The sequence below is a fragment of the Schistocerca piceifrons genome, chromosome 4 (assembly GCF_021461385.2).
Source record: "Schistocerca piceifrons isolate TAMUIC-IGC-003096 chromosome 4, iqSchPice1.1, whole genome shotgun sequence".
Classification (NCBI taxonomy): Eukaryota; Metazoa; Arthropoda; class Insecta; order Orthoptera; family Acrididae; genus Schistocerca; species Schistocerca piceifrons.
In genome coordinates this window covers 687,875,556-687,893,844 of record NC_060141.1, presented here as the reverse complement: position 1 = coordinate 687,893,844, position 18,289 = coordinate 687,875,556, and the positions used below count along the sequence as shown (strand labels likewise).

General features: G+C 45.4%; 1 protein-coding gene and 1 pseudogene across 1 annotated transcript in view; one reads left to right on the top strand and one right to left on the bottom strand.

The window, feature by feature from the left end:
* The window catches only part of LOC124795057 (cytotoxic granule associated RNA binding protein TIA1), a 1,004,170-nt gene that overhangs the window by 136,540 nt on the left and 849,341 nt on the right, over nucleotides 1-18,289 (bottom strand). The window contains exon 4 of the mRNA XM_047258854.1: nucleotides 7,673-7,853. Coding sequence (XP_047114810.1) covers nucleotides 7,673-7,853 — 181 coding nt within the window. The remainder of the gene's footprint in view (nucleotides 1-7,672; nucleotides 7,854-18,289) is intronic.
* On the top strand, nucleotides 16,567-16,684 carry LOC124796833 (annotated as a pseudogene).

Genomic DNA, 18,289 nt, shown 5'->3' with positions numbered 1-18,289 from the left:
CTAACTAACCTAAGGACATCACACACATCCATGCCCGAGGCAGGATTCGAACCTGCGACCGTAGCGGTTTCGCGGTTCCAGACTGCAGCGCCAGAACGGCGCGGCCACTTCGGCCGGCATTTAACCGACAGGAAGAAGATGCTGTAATATGCAAATGATTAGCTTTTCAGAGCATTCAAACGAGGTTGGCCCCGCTGCCGACACCTACAACGTGCTCACATGAGGAAAGTTCCCAACCGATTTCTCCTACACAAACAGCAACTGACCAGCGTTTCCTGGTGAAATGTTGTTGTGATGCCTCGTGTAAGGAGGAGAAATGCGTACCATCACGTTTCCGACATTGATAAAGGTCGGGTTGTAGCCTATCGCGATTGCGGTTTATCGTATCGCGACATTGCTGCTCGCATTGGTCGAGATCCAATGACTGTTACCAGAATATGGAATCGGTGAGTTCAGGAGGGTAAAACGGAACGCCGTGCTGGATCCCAAGGGCCTAGTATCACCAGCAGTCGAGATGACAGGCATCTTATCCGCATGGCTGTAATGGATCGTGCAGCCACGTCTCGATCCCTGAGTCAACAGATGGGGACGTTTGCAAGGCAACAACCATCTGCACGAACAGTTCGACAACGATGCAGCAGCATGGACTATCAGCTCGGAGACCATGGCTGCGGTTACCCTTATCGCTGCATCACAGACAGGAGCGCCCGCGATGGTGTACTCAACGGCGAACCTGGGTGCACGAATGGCAAAACATCATTTTTTCGGATGAATCCAGGTTCTGTTTACCGCATCATGATAGTCGCATCCGTGTTTGGCGACATCGCGGTGAACGCACATTGGAAGCGTGTATTCGTCTTCGCCACACTGGCGTATCACCCGGCGTGATGGTATGGGGTGCCATTGGTTACATGTCTCGGTCACCTGTTGTTCGCATTGACGGCGCTTTGAACAGTGGACGTTACATTTCAGATGTGTTACGGCCCGTGGCTCTACCCTTCATTCGATCCCTGCGAAACCCTACATTTCAGCAGGACAATGCACGACCGCATGTTGGAGGTCCTGTACGGGCCTTTCTGGATACAGAAAATGTTCGACTGCTGCCCTGGCCAGCACATTTTCCAGTTCTCTCACCAACTGAAAACGTCTGGTCAATCGTGGCCGAGCAACTGGCTCGTCACAATACGCCAGTCACTATTGATGAACTGTGGTATCGTGTTACAGCTGCATGGGCAGCGGTACCTGTACACGCAATCCAAGCTCTCTTCGACTCAATGCCCAGGCGTATCAAGGCTGTTATTACGGCCGGAGGTGGTTCTTCTGGGTGCTGATTTCTCAGTGTCTCAGCATCCAAATTGCGCGAAAATGTAATCACATGTCAGTTCTAGTATAATGTATTTGTCCAATGAATACCCGTTTGTCATCTGCATTTCTCTTGGTGTAGCAATTTTAATGGCCAGTAGTATACTTGACTTAGAAGTACCAAACGGCCTACTGAAGTTTCCTTACGATGCCGGCAGAGGAAGTTGTTGAAAGCTTGAGGCTGAGTAAAAATCTGACGCTGCAAGAGCTCGCTGAAGCATTTTCTGAAGCCTCTTGTCGCGAAAACTACGTTGTCAGGTTGCTGTTTTCAGCGACCAAACATATTTATCGACCGTTTTGCCATCACTAATTAGTACTTCTGTTCATGTCTGTAAAACACGGTCGTCTTAATCAATAATCAGCGCACCGCAAATAACGCCTAAACCGTGCTTTTTTCTGTTGTGACGGAGGTTAAATAGCGGTAGCAGATTGTTCGTTGATGAAGGTAATGTCTACAGAAAAATATCTTCGTGGAAATGCGGACAGATATAGACAAAATGTCCAGTTATAAAGAGTAGTAAAGAGTGTATCTGATGATGACTTAATTGAAAAGTATATATTTCAAATACAAGGACGACAATACTGAAGCCAATGGTGGGTGGTAACCACACATAAGCAATGATCTCACAAACGACTTGTGTGCTGACCCATCTTTACTAGGAAGGTTTTTCTCCTATTATTATTTACCTACACCAGTGTCAGTATTCTCTATTAATAAAAAAAATAATTTTGCAGGCTCAACGATCTGATCGACCTGATACAAGTCTTTCAATTAGACGCCACTTGTGTGAGTTGAGTGTTCCTAATCTATCCCCGTTATGAAACCGGGAAAACAGGGCCTACAGATTCGCGTGGAACACGAACCACGTATCGTTCTTGAAAAATCTTCAGAGTGAAGGAGTCCGTAGTCTGCAAGTCCCCAACATTTCGGTTACCAGTCAGGCTCCTTACTAGTACACCAATAGACCCAACTAGTTTTCGCTACTAAATATGGCAGACCTCGATATGTGCAAATACAGAGGCTGGACAAAAATATGGAAACAGCTCGAGAAATGCATGCTTGAACATCAATGTAAATTCCAGCCAAGCCTACAAATTTCACTTTTGAATTTTACCCCCGAACGCCACCTGCACAGTGTCCTCATTAAGTTGCAAGTGTCAGTCGTGATTGGAACAGAGTCGTGATTAGTTATGAGTGCAGTATCTCGGAGTTAAGTGAACTACGACGTGGAAACATTGTTGCTGCTCGTATGATGGATGGTTCCGTAACCAAGGCAGCCAAAATATTTGGTTTTCAAGATGTTCCGTATCGAAGATGTATACCGCACGTAGGGAAAGCGGGAAAACATCATCTGCTATCTCACAATGCGGACAGAAGTGTGTTGAGTAATAGTGGCGGACATACTGAAGAGGATAGGGACGAAAAATAAGGGGATAACAGCTACAAAAACCACTGCAGAATTAAATGCCGCATTCACGAACTCAGTCAGCATCAAAACATAAAGAGAACTCAAGAAGCAGGAAATTTCAGGACGAGATGAAATTCCAGAACCCTCATGAGTGATCCAAATACGCGCAACAGGAAGACATGGTGCCGAAACCATGATACCTAGAATATAGAGCAATGGAAGAATGTTCTTCGGTTGGATGAGACTTGTCTCATAATCTTTCCAGCTTCTGGCCTTGTTTACCGCTCAAGAGTGAAACATGTTGAGGGTTCGGCGATGATTAGGGCATCCATATCGTGGTATTCCACGGGGTCCTTGGATCCAGTGAGTACTGTGCAAGGTTGCATTACTGCCAAGAATTACGTGAACATTTTGGCTTGTCAGATCCATCTCACGGTTCAGTGTTTGCTCCCCAATGGTGATGCCGTGTTCCAAGATGACAAGGCCCTGTTCACACAGCTCGCATTATTCGGGACCGGTCTTGTGAGTCACGAGCATGAACTTTCTCACCTCCCCTGACCATCAACAAAACTCAATGTATTGTGGAACCTTTGTGGTTCACTTTGGAGAGGAGGTTATGTGATCGCTATCCACCTCCCTCATTGTTAAATGACCTTGCCACTATTTTATAGTAAGACTAGTATAACATTCCCTCAAAACCATACAGCACCTGTATTACCCATTCTGAGAGGACTGGAAGCGTTTTTGAATGCAAACAGTTTTGCTACAGCGCATTAGGGGTGGTAATGTCCCCATATTTTTGTCCAACTCCTGTTTATGCAGCTGCCACATGCCATACTACACTGAAGGGCCGAAGAAACCGGTACACCTGCCTAATACCATGTAGGACCACCGCAAACCCTCAGAAGTGGCATGGACTCGACTGATATCTGAAGTAGTGCTGGAGGCAAATGACGCCATGAATCCTGCAGGGCTGTCCATAAATCCCTAAAGTACGAGAGGTGGAGACCTCTTGTGAACATGTTGCAAGGCATCCCAGATATGCTCAATAATGTCCATGTCTCGAGAGTTTGATGGACAGTGGAAGTGTTTGAACTCAGAAGAGTCACTCTGTAGCAATTCTGGACACGTGCGGGGTGTCGCATTGTCCTGCTGGAATTGCCCAAGTCCGTCGGAATGCACAACGGACATGAACGGATGCAGGTGATCAGACAGGATGCTGACGTACGTGTCACCTGTCAGAGTCGTATCTAGATGTATCAGGGCTCCCAATATCACTCCAACTGCACACCATTACAGAGCCTCCACCAGCTTCAACAGTTCCCTGCTGACATGCAGGGTCCACAGAATCATGAGGTTGTCTCCATACCCGTCCACGTCCATCCACCCCATACAATTTGAAACGAGACTCGTCCGACCAGGCAACATGTTTCCAGTCGAAAGTCGGTATTGACGGTCCCAGGGGAGGCGTAAAGTTTAGTGTCGTGCAGTCATCAACGGTACACGAGTGGGCCTTCGGCTTCGAAAGCCCATATCGATGACGTTGGGCGTTGAATGGTTCGCACGCTGACCCTTACTGATGGCCCAGTATTGAAATCTGCAGCAAATTTTCGGAAGGGCTGCACTTCTGTCACGTTGAATGGTTCTCTTCAGTTGTCGTTGGTCCCGTTCTTGCAGGATCTTTCACCAACAGCAGCGATGTCGGAGATTTGATGTTTTATCGGGTTCCTGATATTCGCGGTACACTCGTGAAATGCTCGTACGGGAAAATCCCCATTTCATCCCTACCTCGGAAATGGTGTGTCCCATCGCTCGTGTGCCGGCTAAAACACCACGTTCAGACTCACGCCATTGTAGCAGCAGTAACCGAACTGCGCCAGACACTTGTTGTGTCATATAGGCGTTGCCGACAGCAGCACCGTATTCTGCCTGTTAACTTATCTCTCTTTTTGATACGCGTGCCTGTACCAGTTTCTTTGGCGCTTCAGTTTCTTGAGCTAAACGCTGGGTCCAACAGCTTGTTACATAGAACCAGAGTAAAGTTACTGGAGGAGCTTGAGTTTGGAGGCTATTCTGATATCCGCAAGTCGCCTTCCACCTGTCAGTGCGCGGGCGCCAAGGTCCAGAGGAGCAAATTTTCTGCGCTAATGCTCATTCCGCGCGGCTGCAAATTCCGCGGCCTCTTTAATGGTTTCATTAGGCGCCGCGGGGCTCTGTTTACAGCCGGCTACCTGCGGCCGCTGCTTCGGGCCCGAGTGCTCCATAAACGTGCCTTTTACAGGGGCGTCAACAGCCCCTATGGCGTCTTTTTATAGTTTGTCAAACAGCGCGCCAATAAAAACTAATGTTTCCTTCAAGGGCCCCGCTTCAAGCCCGCACGTTATTTTATTATACGTATACGCTCTTCGCTGCAGTAACCACTAGAGGTTCGCCGGGATGACCTGGCCGGTACAGCCTCATCGACTTATTATTTCGCTAATAAAATGGACAACAGATTTACACTCGAGGTCTGACGCAGCCGTAATACAGAGACGAACGTAGACCGGAAAACATATGATCGTAAACCACGCGGTAGATTCATAAATATTAATAAAGCAATCGGATCTAGGAAACAGTAAAGACCCTTGTCAACAGTAATAATCTCTGATTACAGTAGAGGTCGAGTATTATTACCTTTATTATGTCATACTGGAAAGGACCTCTGCGCAGAGAGAGAGAAAGAGAGAGAGAGAGAGAGAGAGAGAGAGAGAGAGAGAGAGGATAGGGGGTGGGGGAAAGAGAGAGAGAACTGCAGGGAAGTGTGGAGCGGATGAGGATTTCCTGTGCTGCTGCCATCCTATTTCATCTACGTCCATCAGTTGTGGACTGCTAGAACGTAAGTTTTTATTAGCTCAAACAAAGTGAGATATCTCTAACCTTCCAGCCAGCATGGTTTCCAAGAGCATCGATCATGTTAAACCCAACTCGCGTTTCTATCACGCACATGAAATAAAGACATAGATATATTTGACAGAGGTTTCCATCAACCCGCTAAGTAATTTAAAGATCATCATAAGATTCCGATTCATTGCTACATTCAATAATGTGATTCTAGCCAATGAATAAACAATGCAGATAATAAGAGAAGGGTACAAATGTGCAAAAAATGTATCAATAATCTTGGTACTGGTGGGTTAGTTTGATATAAAAATGATACAAGAACTGTGTCCGCGAAAATCACCAACGATTACTGAATAAGCTGTTAGCCTAAAGAAAGGCACCCTAAAAGTGTTACAATGGGAAGTTCGCTCTGCCATGAACTTCAGAGTACATGTAGGATTTCGATTCGTTTGGGTAGCCTGGGAAGTGTGATGGGATCCTCGTTGTTCATATTGTACGTTTATGACCTGGCAATCTATTTTAATAGTAACCTCTGATTCTTGCATTCGAAGTAGTTACTATAATGAAGTATTATCTGAAAATGAGACGCACAAATTTTCAGTCAGATCTTGATAAGACTTCGAATTGGAGAAAAGACTGGTAACTTGTTTCAAATGTTCCGAACTGTAAAATAGCGCATTTCACAAAAGACAGTAGAAGTAGTAACGTGTGACTACAAAACCCATGAGACAGAGCTGTAATCAGTCGGCTTATACAAATGTGTGGGTATAACAAATTGTACTGCAGAACTCAATTAGCTCCTTCTCTCTCATTCCTTTTACCATGCCTGTATTCTCTCTTTTTTCTGTTCTTTCACCTGCGACCACATTATGTTAGATCGTCGGTAGTCAGGCTCTTTTATCTACCACCCACTTTTGTATCTCTGCTACTAGTACAAATATCTAATCACCCATCAGTTCCACAGTAATGCTGATTTATAGAGCAGTAACAATACTTTGTAAAATTTACAAGGCAGAGTTGCAGCATGTTACAACGTATTAAATTACTTACCAAATACTTTACGTCAGAATTTAATGAAAATCAAATGAAAATGTTTTTAAAATCCCTACCGTCTGCCGCCCAACATGAAATCTGGAATGCCCATTTGAGAGCAGTGGGTACTATTTTGAATACCGCAGTGTTAGATGATTAAGAAAACATGTATACCCCCTTTCGGCTTGCAGATTTACCCCTCCACTAACTGCTCGCTCAGATTTAGCGGAATTCGGATGAGTGAGGGTATTTGTCTCATAAGAAACACAGGTGGCTACCGTCTAACCTGTGCACCTACCAACCAGTCTTCTGCTTGCTATTATTATAACGTACTAAATTAATAATAGTTCTACAACTAGCAAGATAATTCAGTTATATAATCGTTATTTCAAATTGTAAGAGCACCCTGTTTAATGATCACACTTTCCGTTTAGATGAGAAAGTAAATTTTAACTTTTCTCCGCAGATACGCCTGCAGCCCAACCTTCAAGCTCGGCCACAGACTTCGTATCATAAAAGTTCCGATGTATGCAATCAAACGAATAATTTGCCATGAGCCACAGTGGCTGATCAGCGTATGCGAAGGTCACTCCGATATTTGTAAATAATCCTCGTAATTCCTCAAAAATAATTCCGTAGCAATGCTTCCTGAGGGCACTCAAATACTTATTCAATTCTAATAAATTTTCACAACTATATGTATGCTGTTCCTACCAAAACTTTAGCTCTCTGCCGCACATAGGGCCTCATCCCAACCTTCACTCTAGGACACGCGTCACCGACTGTCCCTCTCCACGCATCTTAAAGCGGAGCGCAGTCCAACTGGGCATTGTCGTCCAAACATAACAATCTCGACCTTGAACGCCCTGAATGTTCACTGGAGATCAACGGTATCGCAGCAGCCGGAAGTGTGTCGTTGTATCGGCTTTGGTAAGGTCATCGAGAACGTTGCCCTTATGGGGCAAACCTGCGTACTTGAATGTACTTACCTCACGAAGGCGTATCCTTTGTCTTTGAAGACGCGTATCTCCTGTATGTTTCCGAAGGGCGAGAAAGTCTTCTGCATGAGCTCCTCGGTGAGGCCGTTGGTGAGGCCCCCGCAGTAGACGGTGCAGTTGGTGGGGCTCGACTGGTTGTACACCTCGTCGAACGTCAGCGGCTTCGTGTTCACTGCGAACAGATACGTTATAATCAGCGTCTGCCTCTTGTACGCCTGACACATTCAACAGAGGCTTTAGGAGGAGTCTGTTACTACCCAAAGATAAAACCACAAACCTTAAATTTTTTTTTAATCACAACTAGACTACTACCAGATGTATGTCTCAAAGTCTACTTTATGACCAGATAAGGCGATTTAAAGATGTTTCTTAGTCCACTCACAGATAGCCATGTTCGTTCTACTGCCAAAACATTTTAAAGGACATATTCATCTTCTTCCTTGGTTGTATTTACTGTGAATGGTTATATGCGTACTCAGGATAGAACGATTTCGGTATGAAGCTTAATGCAGTTTTTTTCTGTCCACCCGAAAACAGTTCAAGTCGTAATCGGCCTACTGTAGACAGATACATGCATATTCTTAAACAAATACAGTCAAGATTTTTACAGTGTTTACAACAGGCGTTAAATTTTTAGGTAATTTCTCTTTGCATATAAGCTCTCAAAGTGAGAGATGCGACGAACAAATGAATGAGATGAAACAGTGCGTTCATGGGGCAGAACTAGAGGCCTTAAGAAAAAAGGATAGTTCTAAGAATATGAATCTGGAATGGCGGACGAAAAAACTGAGGATTTGTTGAAAGAGAAGAAACAACTGTACCAGAAGTGGGTAAGTACACAGGAGAGCGAGGCTAGGAGGAGGTATGCTAGATGCAACACAGAAGTTAAAAAAGAAACTGCAAGAGCAAAACAAGTAATATGGGATAAAAATTGTGAGGAGATCAATAGGTATACGAGATGTACCAAAGCAAGAGCTGCCTGGAAAACAACAAAATTCCTTAGAGCAAAAAGAATAGGAAGAGTCAATGTCGCAATAATTACTGTACAGAAGTGGGAGAACATCACGAAAAGCTATTGAACGAGAACACATATAAGTACAAACAAGCTGATAACGGATGAAACATGCTGATAATCAGAATGTGGAACCAGTGAAGTGGGATGGAGAAAACACTGTAAAATGTATAAAAAATTGTAAATCCGATGGACTTGGAGACATTCCTATTGAGTTAGTGTAATATGGACCGAGTATTTTATGGGATATACTGGCATGCTTCTTTAATAAACTGCTGATGAGAGGTGAAGAGCAACCAGGGGATTTTAATATTTATGTAATAAGTTTCATTTAGAAAAAAAGGAAAAAGGATAGTAATAATTATAGGCAGATATAAGGAAGGTCAGCATTTGTCATATCGTCTGCCTTTTTTTACTACAGTTCTGTATTTTAGCTAATAGTTCATCTATCACCAGTACGTTGTCGGTAGTCCTGTAGACTCAATCATAATAACGCATGTTCCAGTATAACTTAAGCATGTACAAGCATTAGTCCAACTCTAACTCGACCTCATTAGGGATACTAAAAGACAACATCCGCCAGGAATTCTCACCATACACACCGACTGGGCTGTTTACATTTTCCTCGACTACAGGTATTGGTGCTGAAAGATGCCCGAAGTGTTGAGCATCTGTTATAAGGACTAAAGCCTATGCTAAAAATGAGTTGCTATACTGATTATTGCTTCTGAATCATGCAAAGCGCCACCCGTTGGTCTTTTGTGCACTATCTTTGTTTTCAATAAAACCCCATGTCATATGTAGTTTGTGCGTCAATTTTTACTTCCCTGTCAACATTATTCCGTGAAAAGTGAATTTTCAAATGTTAACGGGCGTTTGGGTCACCACGTACATCCTTTTACGTTGGACGATAACCATGGTGCCCGCATGTCGTGGTCGTGCGGTAGCGTTCTCGCTTCCCACGCCCGGGTTCCCGGGTTCGATTCCCGGCGGGGTCAGGGATTTTCTCTGCCTCGTGATGGCTGGGTGTTGTGTGATGTCCTTAGGTTAGTTAGGTTTAAGTAGTTCTAAGTTCTAGGGGACTGATGACCATCGATGTTAAGTCCCATAGTGCTCAGAGCCATTTGAACCATTTTTGACAACCATGGTCTCCGTCGAAATTTAATTTGATTACACGGTAGACTGTACCACGCAACACCGCTAGACTGTCAGCGACATTTAACGCTGAGAGAAAGTACGGCAAATAGTATAAAAGCTCTCGATAAAATGAGAATTACCCAGGGAGAGGACAGACAAATCCTCGGACTTTATGTAAACCAGCCCTCCCCTTGTTTACTATATTCCAGGAAGCCATTTTTAACCTTCTCGCCACAGAATTTTGAGGTCTTAGCAGCTGGATCCGCCTTTAGGTGTACATTTGCAAGCTGCCGGGAGTACATTTGAGATTTAACTCAACTTCGACAGTGGAAGGCATTCTACCGGGTGGTTCTGAGTACAGTACAACAGCTCACGAAGGTCCAATGTGGGCTGTAATTATAGTATGGCAGTGGAAATTGGTAGGTACACTAATGCGTTAATGCGGAACCGATATACGCTGGAAAAAAATCCGGTACTTCGTTGCTTCTCACAGGAGATTCCAACTGATTCGGAGATTGAGGAAGATAGACAACGGATTTGACAGTAATACTACAGATTAAAGCTTAATGGTCAAATATTTTCATAAACACACTGCCACAAGTGGCCTTTACTGGCGAGTTTCAGTGTGCTGGAGAGCGCTGAATTCGCGTAGGAATGAAGATGCCACTCAGAGAGCTACAGCTATGAGACAACGATCGAGGTGACAGTGGAGGTGTAGGTGATGCCTGAAGCCTGCTTACCACATGGTAGAGAGTGTCATCTCCTAGCAGCAGCGCTATGTAGTCGCGTGAGACGACTGGGTATGGTGACGCCTTTACACGAGTGCCCAAAGTAATCAACAGGCAAAATGTATTCTGATTCAAGTCGGAAAGTGCCAAGAGCCTACTGCATTCGTGTTGGAGTCGTCTTGCTGCTACCGTTGGTCTAAAGACAAGTTGGCAAACTGGGGTTGGAGAAGCTGCACTCTAGAGGTTTTATGACCTCGCAGTGCCTGCACTCCGGCGAGCTCCTGACCTAAAAAATAGGACTGCTGGGAGAGACAATGGTCGTGGGCGGCCTGTGGGACTTAGAGACGCAACACACAGAGAATTCATATCCTACCTTGACTCATACCGTCGATACATCATGGTGATTGTACCAGTGCGTCTCCCCAAGGGATAATAAGGATCGCTTGAATATTTATAATTTAACAGTTGTCGGTTGATGGCATCCGAAGTCAGATTCAGTTATGTATATTACAGACTATTTTCTCTCTGAATTTTTAATAACAAGTTAATTGATATTTAACGATTGGGAATCTTTGATATGAAACTTCTTTCTTTCTTTTGCTTGTGCCTTTTCCCGCAATGACGCAGGGTCGGCATGGTTACTCGGATTTGGCAAGGTTAATTGAAGGGCTGGCCGGATGCCCTTCCTGCCGCCACCCCATACCCCCCTGGGACGGAATAAATGTACCCCAACTGTCTGTGTCGAGTGTAATCCATGGAATAGTGCGAATGGAGGCAAATGCCTGCGAGCTGTGTAACTGAGGCGGGACCAGCTCGGTATTCACCTAGTGGGACGTGGAAAACCGCCTAAAAGCCACATCCAGGCCGGCCGGCACATCGGCCTCCGTCGTTAAGCCGCCGGGCGGATTCGATCCGGGGCCGGCGCGCCTACCCGAGTCCAGGAAGCAACGCATTAGCGCTCTCGGCTAACCTGGCGGGTTTGATATGGAACTGGCTATGACATTCACAGCAAAGCGCTCACAACATTACTGAACGCTCATAGGCTGTTAGATAGTGCGCGACTTAGGTGCGCAGTACGAACCTAAACTCAGCTGCCACAGTTCGTGACGCCAACTATAATGGCCTCTCACGAACGCATACACTGATCAGCCAGAACATTATGACCACCGACCTGATATCGATATGAACCAGTCCAGGCGGTATTAGTGTCGCCTGGCGAAGAGTGCACACGCACAGCGTATGTAGTATTAAAGTGCGCGTCATTTATGTTGGCGGCCGAGTTAGGTTCGTTCTGCGCATCTGACGTCACAAAACACAGTCAGCCAATGAACAGAGAACGACGTTGCCAGATCTCGTCTGCAGAGCAGAGCACGGACGAGTGTCTTCAGTTTTAGAAACGTTCAGTCATAAATAAAGTAACTGAACAAAAGCAATGTCTTGATAGCAGACATTATTTTGTGGAAAGTTTGGAAAAAGCATTGTTTATACGAACTGCTTCATATTCTATTAATTAATTAAACCAAACAAGCAATAAGACTCCTAATTCAGGCGATAGCAAGGAAAGGTGTTTGTATCACTCTCACGAACCGCTTTTTCTCAATAAAGAACAGCGATAATTGTTTATTTCCTATTGTACTTCGACGAAGCGTGAGTAATCCATAGTCATACCAACAGTGTTTGTCAGTATTTTGCGTGACATGTTTTTTTTTTTTTTTTTAATCTCATTTTGTTCGCTTCTGTTCGTTGCATCTGCTCGGGGCGGACGTCGTAAGACATCCTTTTATGTTCGTGGTTGGTCGATTGACTCAGTTTTTTTTTATTACAGAGGGCAGCTAACCCCCTGACCGAACACGCTGAGCTACCATGCCAGCTGTTTAACCCTTTCGCTGCTGCAGACACGTGCTCCCCGCATTCCGCTCTGTGCGCGATTTTGTCATCACTGCACTGCTCGCCTGTGCAGACACATGGTGTTCCCACTGCTTTGACACACTTATTCGATTTCACAAAAACTATTTGGCCCAAAAATTAGATTTTTACACATCTTCTTGACTGATACCTTCCCCCCATAAATAACTTAATTTTGTTTCGATTGTTTAAAACAAAGCCAAACGCGCCCGGTGTAAATAAAACTTTTATTACAGTCGCGAAAGACGGAATATTTCTCAATATTACATATGACACCAATGTAGTACTTAAATTAAATGAGATATTGTTATACAGTAAATTTTATATGAAATTTAGGTATCTTGTCCACATTTCACTCTCAACATTGTGGCAACTAAAATCGACCATACGGAAAGTATACGCTATGGACTTTCACCTCTGCAAACTCTTCAAAGTTTCGTGCAATGGTTTACTACATTTAATGCTGCATAATAACTGCGTTCAACATCGAGATAAAATTAAGTCATTTATGGGGGGAAGGTATCAGTCAAGAAGATGTGTAAAAATCTAATTTATGGGCCAAATAGCTTTTGTGGAATCGAATGATAAGTGTGTCAAAGCAGTCGGAACACCATGTGTCTGCACAGGCGAGCAGTGCAGTGATGAGAAAATCGCGCACAGCGCGGTATGCGGGGAGCACGTCTCTGTAGCAGCGAAAGGATTAATGCGGCCGTGGTGGCTTTACTTCATGAACTGCGCGCTCCCCCCTAAACGTAACTAAGCTATACTATGGCGCTGCTTCTCTTGGCGCGTGCGTCGTGTGCAACTGGCAACGCAGCAATCTTCCGCGTCTGGGCGGGCATGCGCGTGCCGCCAAGATACCAGAATTGAACTATAGTGAGCGCGCTGTCCGTCTGTGGAGCGGGAACGGCGCGCGATCTGTCTGAGTTTGTTGGAGGACAGACTGTGATGGCCCGGAGTCTCTGTATGAGAGTTTCGGAAGCTGCACAACTTCTCGGGTGTTCGGGTAGTGCTGTGGTGAATGTCTTCAACACGTGGTGAAACCGATTCCACACGTCTTGGGCGGCTACCCCTCATTACAGATGTCGGACGTCGTTGGCTGGCACAGAGTGCAAGTGTGCACCGAACGCTCGTAACGGTGGGCCTCCGCAGCCGACGACCATGCATGTGCCAATATTAACATCACGGCATCGGCGACTGAAATGGGCGCGAACCGTCGGCAGTGGACGTTGGCGCAGTGACTGAGCGTTGCATGGTCTGATGACTTCCGATACTTTCTTCATAATGCCGATGGGACGGTGCGGATCCGTCGTCTTCCAGGGGAACAGCTCCTTGACACCTCTACTGTGGGACGGGACAAGCTGGCGACGGCTCCATTATGCTCTCGGAAATATTCACGATTCCATCGATGGGTCCGATAGAGTTTGTGCAAGGCACCATGACGGTCAAGGAACAACGTACACTGCCTGCAGACCACGTACACTCCTTCACGACGATCACGTTTCCCGACGGAAGAGCCATTTTTCAAGAAGGTAACGCAACCTACCTCGGTCCCATAGCTTCCATGACTCGACGCGTGCCAAAGGTGAACATACCAGCTATAAGGTAGGTGCTCATAACGTTCTGGTTGATGAATATATGTCCCGACGCATAAAGAGATTGGCTAGGGTTACACTACTGGCCATTAAAATTGCTACACCACGAAGATGACTCGCTACAGACGCGAAATTTAACCGACGGGAAGAAGATGCTGTGATATGCAAATGATTAGCTTTTCAGAGCATTCACACAAGGTTGGCGCCGGTGGCGACACCTACAACGTGCTGACATGAGGAAAGTTTCCAACCGATTTCTCATACGCAAACAGCAGTTGACCGGCGTTGCCTGGTGAAACGTTGTTGTGATGTCTCGTGTAAGGAGGAGAAATGCGTACCATCACGTTTCCGACTTTGATAAAGGTCGGATTGAAGCCTATCGCGATTGCGGTTTATCGTATCGCGACATTGCTGCTCGTTGGTCGAGATCCAATGACTGTTAGCAGAATATGGAATCGGTGGGTTCAGGAGGGTAATACGGAACGCCGTGCTGGATCCCAAAGGCCTCGTATCAGTAGCAGTCAAGATGACAGGCATCTTATCCGCATGGCTGTAACGGATGGTGCAGCCACGTCTCGATCCCTGAGTCAACATGTCGGGACGTTTGCAAGACAACAACCATCTGCACGAACAGTTCGACGACGTTTGCAGCAGCGTGGACTATCAGCTCGGAGACCGTGGCTGCGGTTACCCTTGACGCTGTATCACAGACAGGAGCGCCTGCGATGGTATACTCAACGACGAACTTGGATGCACGAATGGCAAAACGTAATTTTTTTTTTTTTCGGGTGAATCTAGGTTCTGTTTACAGCATCATGATGGTCGCATCCGTGATTGGCGACATCGCGGTGAAAGCACATTAGAAGCGTGTATTCGTCACTGCCGTACTGGCCTATCACCCGGCGTGATGGTATGGGGTGCCATTGGTTACATGTCTCGGTCACCTGTTGTTCGCATTGACGGCGCTTTGAACAGTGGACGTTACATTTCAGATGTGTTACGACCTGTGGCTGTACCCTTCATTCGATCCCTGCGAAACCCTACATTTCAGCAGGATAATGCACGACCGCATGTTGCAGGTCCTGTACGAGCCTTTCTGGATACAGAAAATGTTCGACTGCTGCCATGGCCAGCACATTCTCCAGATCTCTCACCAACTGAAAAAGTCTGGTCAATGGTGGCCGAACAAGTGGCTCGTCACTATACGCCAGTCACTACTCTTGATGGACTGTGGTATCGTGTTGAAGCTGCATGGGCAGCTGTACCTGTACACGCCATACAAGCTCTGTTTGACTCAATGCCCAGGCGTATTAAGGCCGTTATTACGGCCAGAGCTGGTTGTTCTGGGTACTGATTTCTCAGGATCTATGCACCCAAACTGCGTGAAAATGTAATCACATGTCAGTTCTAGTATAATATATTTGTCCAATGAATACCCGTTTATCATCTGCATTTCTTCTTGGTGTAGCAATTTTAATGGAAAGTAGAGTACATTACGCCTCTGTGTTACCAGAAAACGTGTACGTTTCCAGTATTCACTTCTTCCTGGTAGTGTGATACTTGTATTGAGTATCACACTGGTTTTCACGGCTGTAGTGTGTGTATGGACTGCGGTACGCTCAACCACGGCGACACGATGGGCGCTGCACAAGCAGAGCGGCGGTTTCAGGTTAGTTCGAAATGCGGCCCATATTACTAATCGATGGCAAGTTGTGCCGCTATGCTAATGAGGCGAGGCGGACAATGGCACGTTGGCCAGGGCTGCTGTGCGCAGCGCGCGCCGCCGTTGCAGGTCGACGCCGGCAGGTGACGCAAACATTCACACCGCCGCCGCGACTGTCGCTGTCGTAACGGGGCAGGCTGCTGGTTCGCGTCGCAATTCCAAAATTCCACATAATCGTGTTCCATGTTGCGGAGGAGTGTAATACGACCATAGGAATGAGAAGAAAAGAGTCCACGAAAGACAGCAACTAATTTCTGCACAATAGGATATGTCGATCTAGAAAAAGTGTTAGAGTGTTAGACGATGTAAAGGGGCGCAAGATATCCGAAATTATCAGAAAAATAAGTGTAGCTATAGCGAAATACGGGTAATGTACAATCTATGTAAGAACCGAGAAAGAATAATAACAATGGAAGATCAAGAAAGACAGTGATGCAGTCTTTCCCTCCACTGTCAGTCCCTACACAGAACAACAACGATGAAAATTAAAGGCACCTTCAGGAGAACGGATTAAAACTCAGTGTGAAAGAAATTGAAAGATAAGGTTCGCTGATGACATTCCTATCCTCATTGGGAAAGATAAAAAACTGGAGGAAATGATCAGGCTACTGAGGGCAGAATATGGACTGACAAAGGGGCCCTCCATACGGTAAATCACGGATTTTGATGCGCTTCAAATATCTTGTAGAGACACTTACCCTGAGTACCTGACTATCCGGTTTTTTTGCGATGGGCCTTGGTTTTTGAGAAAAATCGGTTTTGAAGTTCATTGCGCGATTTGTGTGGGCAACGGCCTTGCCGCAGTGGATACACCGGTTTCCGTGAGATCACCGAAGTTAAGCGCTGTCGGACGTGGTCAGCACTTGGATGAGTGACCATCCAGGCCACCATGCGCTGTTGCCATTTTTCGGAGTGCACTCAGCCTCGTGATGCCAATTGAGGAACTACTCGACTGAATAGTAGCGGCTTCGGTCAAGAATACCATCATAACAGCCGGGAGAGCTGTTTGCTGACCCCATACCCCGCCCATCCGCATCCTCCGCTGAGGAGGACACGGCGGTCGGATGGTCCCGATGGGCCACTTGTGGCCTGTAGACGGAGTGGTTTTTTTTTTTTATTGCGCGATTTGTGTACCCTTAACATTACATGTATTCCAAGTAAGTCAGCGTAGCGCAGCGATAAAGATTCACGGCTGCCACACTGGAGGTACCGTGTTCAAATCCTGCTCGTTTACTTTTTTTTTCAAAATCGACCCAATTTTTCAATTTTATTTCAAAGAATATCAACAAACAGTGTGAGGTGTGCAAAATTATAAAAATATATTCAGTTATTAATTTTTTTCTTTCATGCAATATTACAAAATCTTATTTTTCATCGTCCACATTGCTTGATGTGCCACAACAATATTGTGGGTGATACTTACCTAGAAACAACCGAAGCACGAATTTTCGCACCACCACGCGCATTTTATAAAAGAAACCGTCTCGCAGGCGCAGGGTTTCTTCATGAGCGACACTGGGAAACACAATTCTTTTGCATTGAAAAAGAGTTCTCTTTCATCCGCTAATTTCGATGCGAACCATGCGTATATAATCTTGCTTTCAAAATTAGGTGCGCTGAATTGATGTAGGAATAGCGAATGCATTTTATCGAATCTTCCCTAGAAGCGATCCCTCTGTTGTCTTTCATCAAGTCGGGAGCATTTATAATTTCGCACACCTTATACTGTTTGTTGATATTCTTTGGAATAAAATTGAAAAATTCGGTCGATTTTGAAGAAAAAAAAAAAAGTACACGAAGAGGATTCGAACACGGTACCTACCGCGCGGTAGCCGTGAACCTTCACCGCTGCCTTACGCTGACTTGCTGGGAATGTAAGTTAAGTTAGGGGTATACAATTAGCGCTATGAACTTCAAAATCGATTTTCTCAAAAATCAAGGCCCGTTGCTAAAAACCGGATAGGTACTTACTCAGGGTAAGTGCCTCTACAATATATCTGAAGCGCATCAAAGTCGGTTGTTTTCAGTATGTAGGGCACCTTGCGAGAGAAAACCGAAGAAAGACGAAAATAATGAGGAGTAGCAGAAATGATAAAATTAACGTGAAAATTGTGGGTCATGAAGTAGATGAAGTGACTGAATACTGCTGTCCTGGATCTAAAATGACTTACGACGGACGATAGGAGGAAGAGATGCAATCTAGCTCTGGGAAGGTGGGAATTTCTGGCCAATAGAAGTCTACTAAAGTGCGCGTCATTTATGTTGGCGGCCGAGTTTAGGTTCGTTCTGCGCATCTGACGTCACAAAGCACAGTCAGCCAATGAACAGAGAACTACATTGCCAGAGCACGACTGTAGTGCAGAGCACGGACGAGTGTCTTCAGTTTTAGAAACATTCAGTCATAAATAAAGTAATAGAACAAAAGCAATGTCTTGATAGCAGACATTCTTTTATAGAAAGTTTGGAAAAAGCATTCTTTATACCAATTGCTTCATATTCTATTAATTA